The sequence below is a fragment of the Mytilus californianus genome, unplaced genomic scaffold, assembly GCF_021869535.1.
Source record: "Mytilus californianus isolate M0D057914Y unplaced genomic scaffold, xbMytCali1.0.p SCAF_5, whole genome shotgun sequence".
Taxonomy (NCBI): Eukaryota; Metazoa; Mollusca; class Bivalvia; order Mytilida; family Mytilidae; genus Mytilus; species Mytilus californianus.
The window spans coordinates 49,331,536-49,343,715 of record NW_026262701.1 but is presented as its reverse complement, the minus strand read 5'-3'; the positions used below and the strand labels follow the sequence as shown (position 1 = coordinate 49,343,715).

At 31.8% G+C, this 12,180-nt stretch overlaps 1 protein-coding gene across 1 annotated transcript; it reads left to right on the top strand.

Annotated features, from left to right (window-relative positions):
* Nucleotides 1–1,482: 1,482 nt before the first annotated feature.
* LOC127702406 (uncharacterized) lies at nucleotides 1,483–8,187 on the top strand. The gene is made up of 2 exons (XM_052206606.1): nucleotides 1,483–3,048; nucleotides 4,075–8,187. The coding sequence occupies exon 2, from the start codon at nucleotides 4,114–4,116 to the stop codon at nucleotides 5,200–5,202; it is 1,089 nt and encodes a 362-aa protein (XP_052062566.1). The 5' UTR covers nucleotides 1,483–3,048; nucleotides 4,075–4,113; the 3' UTR covers nucleotides 5,203–8,187.
* Nucleotides 8,188–12,180: the final 3,993 nt, after the last annotated feature.

Below are 12,180 nucleotides of genomic sequence, written 5' to 3'. Positions count from 1 at the left end.
CGTCATCGATTGCAGTCACTGTGGCTTTTTCAATACCACACAACGTATCAACCCTCAACCAATATAATCCCTCGAGCAGAGCTCTTGGGATTATATTGGTGTCTCGGGTTGATACGGATGTGATATTGAAAAAGCCATATGATATTCTCTATGTATATACCTAATACAAGATTTGTTAAGGATTCAACTAGTTATCTTGGAATGAATTTAGAATATAGTACTATCTTTGTTTGGTTATAGTAAATCATTCATGCAATTTGTATTTCATTTTTATTAAATAAACACTAAATAATTCTTTTGAATATGGTATGGTGATGATCACTTTTTCACTTTTTGTTATCACATCACAAATTCACTTTTTTTCATATAATATAAACACAATGCTGATAATCTGTGTAACACATAATCCATGATATTTTTAACGAAATAGCACACGGTGTCCTCCATTATGTTTGAATATAGATATTGTTGTCGTCCAAAATATTGATGATTCCTTCGGTGTCCTTTTTGAATATACGGCACAAGTCATGCTTTGATGTCCTATCACTATATCACTATATAACTTAACAATATTGAGAAGAAAAAAAAAAATTAAGGTAGAAAATTTGTCAGGCAAAAAAGACCTTATTCGTGATTTAAGACTTTAAATAGGTTTTGATGAACTAGAAGAATATACACACAGTATGGTTGTTTTAAAATTTGTTTTAGTTGTAAACTTTGAAAGATTGGCAATCTGATCATTTTAGGTACAGTTAATGATTTGTCATTTATTTTGTTTTTGATCAAAAATTCGTACCATTTAATTAATAAAGTTGGTTGAAAAGTACCAACGACCTCTAGTGATTCTACAGCGGGGGGCATATTAATTTCCCAATAAGCAGGACATAGTGGCATCTTAATAAGGGGAACTTGAAGACAAGAAGTACCAGTAGTAATCTCCATCATTAAATATGTAAAATTTTATTTCGATTTTCTTCTTCTTAATAATATAAGTCCAATAAATATAATCAAAATACCAATTATTATTAATAAAATATGATTCATATTAAATTCCTTTTCAAACGTGTGAGACATTATAGAGTTAGTGGTTGTTGTTTCCGGTTTAAAAATAAAAGATGGTATAGAAGCAGAATGAGTATTAATTGTTCTTTCTAAAATCAAAATTGTTGTTGTTAATGTTCTAATTTTGAAAAATGACCAAATACAATAAATAAATATAATGCTGGCTAAAGAAGTTGCAATTAAACCAAGTGTACCATTACGATTTGGCCAATTACTTTCTATATCTATCTGACCATCTAATAAAGGTTCTGTCAAATCTTGAAAAATAATAAGATGTTCTTGTTGATCTTTTACCAAAAATGAAGAATAGGAATGATTATAGGCAAGTTATTTTAATAACTTATTATATGCAGATGACGGAATCTTATCTTTAGTTTTATTCTAATTTAATTTTTGCCTTTCCCTTTGGGGAGTCCCTGCACTAGATCTTGTGTTGCAGTATTTACACTACACGTCACAGTTTTACACATTCTTGATAATCAACACGATCGATATTTATGTAAACAAGATTTTATTTGGGATTTTATCAATTTTTTAACAGTTATTTGGACATTTAGACAATTTATATAATTCTTTATTTTTGGAGAACTAACAGGTAATGTTTATAGTTGCAGTCGTTTGAACTTATTATTGTTGTTGATGTAAATGAAATATTGATCAGGGAAGCTGAGCTTCATCGCCATCTTGGAATGTTATTGTGTACGAACATTACATTGCAATCTTATGCATATCAAATGCATTTGAAGATTTTTCTATCCGTTAATTGCATAAACTGAATTTCTATTTATTTGAACACTTTCTTATACAGCGTTTATTTTTCACTTCCAATATCTATCAATTTACGGAACTATTACAAACTTTGTTGGAAGTTGTTTTGAGGTGCACCTTCATTGGAGGAAGATTCGTTAAAGAGTTACAGTTATACTTCGTCGTTCTAAATATTGACATTGTCAAAAGAGTGAAAATGGATATTCAAATTACGCCAGGTCCGAAAGTTTTGATATTAGGACACAGCTTTATTTCTCGTCTAACGCAAGCATTAACATACGACCCGAAGTTATCACCGGACTTTAATTTAGCTCAATGCAGCGTGAGTTGTTATGGTATTAGAGGAGGTACAGTTGACAGACTGCAAAACAATGAAGATTTAAATGCTCACATTCAGAATTTTCAGCCCTCAGTAATTATTTTACAGATAGGAGGAAATGATTTATGTGATCCAGGTTTGAAACCAGAGACATTAGCATGTAAAATTGTGGATTTGATGTCTGATTTTCAATTACATTACAGCTTTGTAAATAAGGTTGTTGTATGTGAACTTTTTACGAGGACTCAACCTTGGTACATTACAGCATAGCAGTATGAGAACAAGAGAAGGATAGTTAATCAGATGTTACCCATCCTGGTAGATGACAAGAAGCTGTTTTGGAAACATTTAAGGCTGATGAATAGCCCATTGCAAATCTTTGCTTCCGACGGAGTACATTTGTCTGCATTGGGAATTCAAAAATATTATAGACGTTTACGTCTGGCCATTTTGCATGCTATAGAGTCATAGTGTAGAATAGTTGTTTCTTTTCATCTAATATGCTTGTTGAGGTTAGTTTACTAATTATTTGCATGAACAGAGAGTAATGACAAAAATGATAAGTTGTGAATGTTGTCATACAAACTGTATACGTTGTACTTTAAATGTACTTTCTAAAATATTTTACATCCACGTAAAATTGTGCATGTATATAACTTGTTGAATCTAATAACAGATTAATTTTTTTAATTTTTTTTTTAGGTAAATGTTTATTTAGAAAATCTGTTTTTAAAGAATGGATAATTATTACATGTATTTTTTCATGATATTAATATGTTAATATTTTTCTAGTTTCTATATTTTCAGTTTTTGAGAGTTTTTTATACTACAGTACACGTTTGTATATTGTTTGTAAATATTGTGAAGAAGCTGTCTCACCTTTAATTGTGTCACATCAGGTAAACATTACATTTTAATAATAAGCTTGAATGAACTCGAACATTTAGTAAACAACACTAATCATGCTTATTGGATGAACTCGTTTTAAATACTTGTATAATAAGTCTATCTTTGATTTATACATACTTATATTAAGACCACCAATTAAGTATGTATTTAAGTCATCAGAATATGACATACATGTATAAAATCATATATTAATTTGTACCTGGACCATATACTTGGTCATTATTGTATGGATGTTGATTATAGAGAATAGACTCAATCAATAAATATTATTTATAGACCATGTATTTGGTCGTGACCATGGTTTAGGTCAATAACTGTTTTTCATAGACCATGTATTTGGTCAATAGAAATTTATTATAGATCATATATATTATTATAGACCATGTATTTGGTCGTGGCCATGGATTTGGCCAATAACTGTTATTTTTAGACCATGTATTTGGTCAATAGAAATTGATTATAGATCATGAATATTATTATAGACCATGTATTTGGTCGTGACCATGGTTTTGGTCAATAACTGTTATTTTTAGACCATGTATTTGGTCAATAGAACTTGATTATAGATCATGTAAATAATTATAGACCATGGTTTTGGTCAATAGCAGTAATTTATAGACCATGAATTTGGTCAGTACAACTTGATTATATAGATCATGGATATGGTCAAATGATTGTAATTATAGGCCATGGATTTGGTCAATACTAATAAACCATGTAAATTTGGTCAATGGAAATTGATGATAGATTATGTATATGCCTATTTTGGCCAAATGAGTTTATTAAAATATGGATTTGGTCAAAAAATGTAATTTATGGTACAAGTTTTGGTCATTAAAAATTAATTACAGACCAAGTGTTTGGTCAGTATGGTATTTGCATGGTAATGTTAAACCATGTGATTTATCAAAGACTATGTGTTTCAATAAATCTTTATATAGACAAACACTTTATTTTCATTAAAATTATATAATTATTGAGCTCATTTATATTGATAGTATCTTGTATATTAACAGGATGCCTCTTAAAAGGAAGCCTAGTGAGAGGCAATCTAAATGGCAGAAAAAAGACCAAACCCAAACCCCAGAGAATGCAATGACAAAGACAATCTCGGCAGCTGTGACTGCCAAGTGCTGGTGAATTTGAAGGAGAATGGCATATTGCCGCAACCTCGTCCGACGAGACCCCAACCTGTTGAGATGGATGTCCTCGTACATGAAGGTGATTTATCATTACCTAACAGTTCAAGTACAGGTGAACCCACACACAGTTTGTCACACCACACACAAACTTCTAGCTATTCTAGAGAAAACGTGTCTAGTTTTGGCACTCACAATACTCAAAACATGGTTCAAATTCCTGCACAAAGCTTGGTTGCAGGTTTTAATCAGGTTCACCATGGTACAGCAACCTTTAAACCAATAGGTAGACCGTTGTATAATAAAATAAATTCTAAACTCCAAGAAAAAATTAAAAATAAGGATTTTATTGATATGTCAGACATCCTAGTTGACCACCATCCTGCTGAACTAAATTTTCATTTAGCTGTTCAGAATAAGAGGGTGGGCCTGACATCTGGAAAAAAAAAGAAATTTGTTAGCATTGAAAGTTGGACAGATGCATTTAGCATTTTCTCTTCCGTACTCAGGAAGTTTAACCCCACTCACCCTACTTTAGCAGAGGATTTAGCCATATATATGGATTTGATTAGACAAATTCAAAAGGATGGTGGCGATTGGTATTTTTACGATGTTAATTTTAGACAATCAATGCAAAATGATGACACACTTTCTTGGAGTTATGTTGATCAAATTTTACATACGAGGTCCCTTAATAGATTTATTCCTAAAGTTAATAATCCAAATCCGATGAAAAGGACTCACACATACAACAATGCAAAGCCCTTTCCAAACTATGCCCCTCGTAAAACATGCCACAGATATAATGAGGGGCGAATTTGTGAAGGAACTTGTGGATACTCCCATATCTGCAGTATCTGTTTCAAAGGTAATTCTATGTCCCAATGCTTCAGGAATAAAACAACAAACAGATCAAATGACAATGGACCATCCAGAAAAAATTTTGAAACCACAGCTCATATACAACGACCTGCAGCTGCCGCCACCAAAACTAAACAAATGTAAATTACCTACTCCTATTAAGACAGATAGATTGAAATTTCATTTGCAAAGTTATGACTCAGAAAAATCACTTTATCTTTTACACGGTTTTAAATATGGTTTTCGATTGGAACATAATGGGCCTAGATCACAGTTTAATTGCTCTAACCTTAAATCAGCTAAAAGCAATCATTTAATAGTACAAGAAAAAATTAATAAAGAGGTTAATTGTCAAAGAGTTATGGGCCCCTATTTAGAAAAACCTTTTTTAAATTTGAGGGTTTCACCATTAGGTCTTGTACCTAAAAAGTCTAAATCAGCTTGGCGATTAATTCATCACTTGTCGTACTCAGACAAAAAATCTAATTCAGTTAATGCTGGTATTTCTGACGAATCTGCTGCAGTACATTATGCAGGCATTAATGAAGCCATTAATGAAATTAAACAACTGCGTAGCCGCAATTATCAAGTTTTCCTATCCAAAACCGACGTTAGATCGGCCTTTAGAATCCTTCCAGTTAATCCGACAGATTATGAATTATTAGGTTTTAAATGGAATAATAAGTTCTGCTATGATTGTTGCCTCCCAATGGGATGTCAGACCAGTTGTAAAATATTTGAAGAGTTCAGTACTGCTTTAGAATGGATAGCATTGACGAAATTAGGTATCACTTCAATGGTGCATATTTTGGATGATTTTCTGATCATTGAGAAATCGAAAGAGGATGCAATTTCCAAACTCAAGGCGTTCATCAATTTATGTGAAGACTTGGGGGTACCCTTATCAGCAGAAAAGACTGAACTCCCCTCTCAAACTATGGATTTTGTGGGCATAACATTGGACGTAATTAAACAAGAAGCTCGTTTGCCACTGGATAAGATTACAAAATGTCGATATCTTCTGGAAAAGTTCTTACATATGAAATGTTGTACATTAAAAGAACTGCAATCACTTATTGGAGTCTTGAATTTTGCTTGTTCTGTTATTCAACCAGGACGTGCATTTTTGAGAAGGATGATTAATTTAACAATGACTGTATCTGATTCTCAAACTCACGTTTATCTAAATCTGGAGACAAAAGATGACATGAGAATATGGCTTCAGTTTTTAGATTCTTTTAATGGGAAATCAATGTTTTTAAATGAAAGTTTCATGTCAAGTTATACATTGGAACTTCACACTGACGCTGCACAATCTAAAGGCTATGCAGGCATATACAGGTCAAAATGGTTTTATGGTCCATTCCCAGAAAACTGGAAAAACATCAATATAATGACCTTGGAGTTTTACCCTATCATCTTAGCAATTGAGTTATGGGGGCCATTGTGGAGAAATCACTCTATACTATTATTCACTGACAATGAAGCACTGGTTTCTGTGATTAATAGACAGTCAACATCTGATTGTCAAGCAATGAAAATGGTTAGATACATGGTTTTAAGATGTTTGCAATTTAACATATTATTTAAAGCAAAGCATATACCCGGAAAGAAGAATATTTTTGCAGATTGCCTTTCTCGTTTACAGGTAGAACAGTTTTTGAAAATAGTCCCAGCTGCTCAACCCAAACCGTGCTTAGTTCCATATCAATTCCAGCCACAGAACTTTTGGAGTACGTTACAATCTTAGCAAATGCAGCTCTAGCTCCATCAACTCAAGCTACTTACAGCCGCGCATGAAAAACTTTTGACTCTTTCTGTACAGAAATAATGAACCAAAGTCTGCAGCCACCAATATCTGTAGCTACAATTTCATTATTCATTGCCCACATGTTTAAAAAATCATATGCTCCTAGTACAATTTCAACATATCTATCCGCCATAGCCTATGTGGACAAAATGATGTCAATGCCTGACAACACTCGGTCGTTTTTAGTTGAAAAATTAGTTACAGGCACACATAGATTATCAAAAACATTTGATAGCCGTTTCCCAATTACAATTCCTATTCTAAACAAGTTGTTACATAGTATAACATTAGTTATCAAGTGTACATATGATCAAGTTTTTTTCAAGGCAATTTTCTTATTTGCTTTTTCAACTTTCTCTAGAGTTGGAGAGTTGGTGACAACAAAAAATGCCCCAAATGATAATGTTCTGCTATTGCATGATGTTTCATTGTCTTATGTACAGGGCAAAGCTGCAGAAGTTCAGGTTTTCTTCTGCATTTTAAGCATAACGTTAGAGGAATGCCAAAGACTATTTCGTTTTCACATGGTACCGCAATGGAATCAGCAGTCGTAGCTATGGTTGGGTAGCTTAAAGTGGGACCCTATTCCGTACCCACAGAACCATTGTTTTGTTCTGTTGATACCACTCCATTACATTGTCCAGACTTTGACAGAATTTTACATAAATGCCTAGCATCTTGTGGTCTGGATAGTTCGAGATACAAAGGACACAGTTTCCGCATAGGAGCAGCATCTGATGCTGCCGAGAGAGGCTTATCCGATTCACAAATATGCTCTATGGAACGTTGGAAGTCTAACGCATTTCAAAAATACATAAGATCCCATTTAAATTGATAGGCATTTTTGGTACCTGCTTGGGCCGGTACAATTATTTTTATAGGAATATATACAAATTTTTCAGCATCTCTGCGTTACTTGCTTGGGCCGGTAATTGGCAATCAATACGAATTTTATTTTTGGTAAATCTCCAGTTAGTGTGTCATCATATAATAAACATATCATTTTATGCAATAGCACTTATAAAAGATAAAAGGTTTCAACGCATGAAGCTATGTTATTTTAACAATACTTAACTGCTTGGGCCGTTAAGTTTTCAATGCCAATTGCATGCTATATTTTTGCATAATTAACTATAATGCATACATTAACATTAATACATAGATGTTTGTTTGTGGCTCTAATATCTATTTAGTTATGCACGATAGATTGTTGTGGAAGTTTGTATTGTCATTATTTGCTTACAAGGACTTTGTCTGTTAACATAACAGTACTTGCTTGGGCCGGTATTGTATTTATACTTGTATGGTTCAATTGGAACTAATTACAGGCATTAAGCTCAAAGCTTTATTTTCTGCCAAGTGCTTGGCCTTTGTGGGGTAGGAAAGATTTATTTTATTGCATCTTTCCTGGTGGCTTAGTTGACCCCTTTTCTAGGCCAAGCTATTGTATTATGTAATATGTTATGTAATATGTTATTAGTGTTTTTATGTATTTTCATTCATTATTATCGTGTTGTACAGATGTATGTATATTGTGTATTTTGATATGAAAGAATTTTTTACGAATAAGTAAAAATTTTGCAATTTACTTTCTAGTTTCTCCATTCATTTATACATTGCCCATACGATATCAAAAAGAACTTTTCGTCGAATTCTGACACTTACATCATATCAGATGGTTTGTTACGGTTGTAGGAAGATAGCATAAAGGCAAGTTATTTTAATAACTTATTTTATGCAGATAACGGAAATCTTTAGTTTTATTCTAATTTAATTTTTGCCTTTCCCTTTGGGGAGCCCCTGCACTAGATCTTGTGTTGCAGTATTTACACTACACGTCACAGTTTTACACATTCTTGATAATCAACACGATCGATATTTATGTAAACAAGATTTTATTTGGGATTTTATCAATTTTCCCTCCCTCCATCCCCTTTTTTCAACTCCTTTTCTTAACTTAGAAATTTGTTGTTTTGTCTAACTATGACATTTTTGGCTTGGCTTAGTTAACCCCTTTTCTAGGCCAAGCTATTGTATTATGTAATATGTTATGTAATATGTTATTAGTGTTTTTATGTATTTTCATTCATTATTATCGTGTTGTACAGATGTATATATATTGTGTATTTTGATATGAAAGAATTTTTTACGAATAAGTAAAAATTTTGCAATTTACTTTCTAGTTTCTCCATTCATTTATACATTGCCCATACGATATCAAAAAGAACTTTTCGTCGAATTATGACACTTACATATCAGATGGTTTGTTACGGTTGTAGGAAGATAGCATAAAAATTTTAAAGTCTGGAACATTAATACTCATCTTTTCTACAAATGTAGAACTACCATTTATTTCTATCAATTGTTTTGCAGTGAAAAATTGTTCAAGCAATGCTAGATTTATGGGATGGACAAGTGTAATATTATTTGACCTTTTTCATGAAGTAATTGAGGGGGGATAACTTAATAATTTAGTGGCAATTGAACATTGACAAGGAATATTCATAATGCAAAAATCACAACCTTCATGAAAAATTTGTTTTCCTGAACAATCTATTGACATTTGTGGGATTTTATATACAACTATTGCAGAAGATTTCAAATACATAATTTTCGGCATTATCTTGTTGTGTAAAAATCTAAAATCACACAATGATTGTACTTTATCTTTATCATTATTAAAAATAGATACTATACATGAATCTCCACTTACAGAAAATGATTGTAATAAAGGACAGTACATATTGTTATTGTAATTCTTGCATTTCATAATTTGTTGACTTGTAAGGGGTAAATATGTTTTCTTATCATTGGACAAAGCTAAATATTCAGGGGCATCTATTAATTGAGTAGCATGTAAGGAAGTGTTTACTGGGACTGGAAGAGCAGTGACTGAAAATAATTCAAATTTTGCCATTTTATATGCTATTGGGATTTTTATCATAATAAAAATATCAGATCCTTTTTTGGAGTATACAAAATTTTGTGATGAATAATAATAGTTTACATTTTTTTGAACAATATACTGGATATTTTTGATGCAATTGCATTTCAATTTGTTTTAAAGATTTTCTTAAAGTTGCTGGTTTAATCAACAAGGGAGATAATTTTCCTTCAACTAAACTGAAAATTCCTAATTTCAAATTATTTAATTTTTGTTTGACCTCTGTATTTATAGTAATGGTGTTTAAAATTGTGTTTGGTATGGTAAAAAATAATTTTTCAAGTGCCTTTGTGTTATTTCTTATAACATTTTGCAACAAATCATTTCATTAACAATGTTCGAAATTCTTTTATTTACTATTGACATAAATGAAGACTGGTGATCTGAGTGAATAGCCATTTCTTTGGTTAATTTTAAAGTTCTTGTTGTCAGGGCGTTGATATGCTGAGCTAGGAGTTTTACATCAGAAACAGTAGCTGTACCAAATATTGATTTGGATAATTCATCAATAAATCCTAAAATTGCCTTCTTTTTCCTATTATTATATTTGCTTTTAGTTGGAATTATGTTCTTCAAAGTGGTTATTGTTTGGTTAAGTTCTCTTGTTGTTTGCAGTTGGAGAATATTCAATTCATTTGCTAGCTTATTAAAATTTTCGCAAAAGTCTTTTCCTTTACAGGGACTTATCAATTTCATCTCTTTTTTAACGGGTAATCTTATTTGAAATGTATGCATCCAGACATCATTGCTAAAATGCACATTAGCTTGTTTTTCAAATAGGATTCCATAGTTCAACCGCAATATTGAATTTGCCTTAGATTGAGGTATGTTCAAAAGAACTGCCAGCATGAAAATAACTTTCAATGTTGTAACAAATGGTCTAAAGCTTTGTAGCACCTGTCTGGTCACCTACAACATATAATTTAAAGTTTGTTAAAGCCAAGTTTATATGAAGGGATCCTCTTCATTTAGCACTAATTTAAGGAACTTAAATTCTTATGGTCTTAACTAGTTCAAATTACTTTGTTATATATATGTGAACATTTAAGTTGTTATTGAAGTTATAACACACATTAGATTAAGGCATTTTACATTCAATTAAAATCAGGTTGATTTATCAAATCATAAAAAAAAAATCTTGTCTTTCTTTTTATTTAATTGCTTTCATTTTTATACTGGTTTCTTATTATACTTGATATTTATGTGCGCACATAATTCTTGTCAGTATCAAATCTCATGTTTTTATTTCATATATCGAGATGTTTTTGGTTGTTTTTATTTATAATATTCTTACGTACTAGCTAGTAATTGCAATTAATATCTCAAGTTTCCTCATATTTCTATTCATTTGTTTTTATTCTTTATAATTATACATCATATTCTATTTATGCCATATAAAGCTTATTTTCATTTGCTTTTTTTTTATGTATCCTATGTTTATTTATTCCATATTTGCTTTTGTAAAACAACTGCTTTGTTTCTTTTTTCTTAATTTGCCACTTTTGGTGTATTTTGTATAAAATTCTACTAGTAAACCTTCACCAATATCTTCTTCTGCGACCCATGTGGTCTTTTTATAACCAACCCACTTAACTCTATTATAATTTTTACCATTTCTTGTCTTTTTGGCAACTAATTTTTCTGCTAAAAATTCATTGTCATTATTTTTCTCTCACTATACCGGTATATGTTGTTCCTCTTTGTGAATTGCCGCATTATCTTAATTCATTTTCTACACCAATTAAATCACAGTCATTTTAAAAAGTATTTCATAACAATAGCTATAAAACTTTCTAATCATGCATAAGTATAGCGGTATGGATGATTGACTGATTAATTGGTTAATTAATTGGTGTTTAACTCCACTTTCAGCACACTCGTGCTATTTCGAGGCGGTCAGTTTATAATGGTGGAAGAAGCCGTAGTGCCCGGAGAAAACCACCGACCTTCGTAGAAAATCTGACAATTCTAGTCAATTAAGATTGGAGTGGAGTTACCTGCCTTCTTGTTCGGGATTCGAACTCACAACCTAAGTGTTGACAGGTTATAGTGATACAGTAGTTTGACTACTTAGACAACTCGGCCCCGGTATGGATGAAAGGAGATATGGGATGAACTTCAACTCGGTGCATTACATTTGCGCACAGCTTTTTATTACGTTTTCGTGCATTTATTCTACAGCTTCAACTAGACAGTAACCTGCAACATACAAATTTTCTTGGGATGAGGCTCATACATGTATATACACCTCCAGAATCAAGAACTGTAAACAGGGCTAAGGTACCGAACATTCATCTTTTTGGGGGCGAGGGGCATGTTTTTTTAAATGTTTGATTTGAAATTCTTGAAAAAGACATTATTTGTTTCA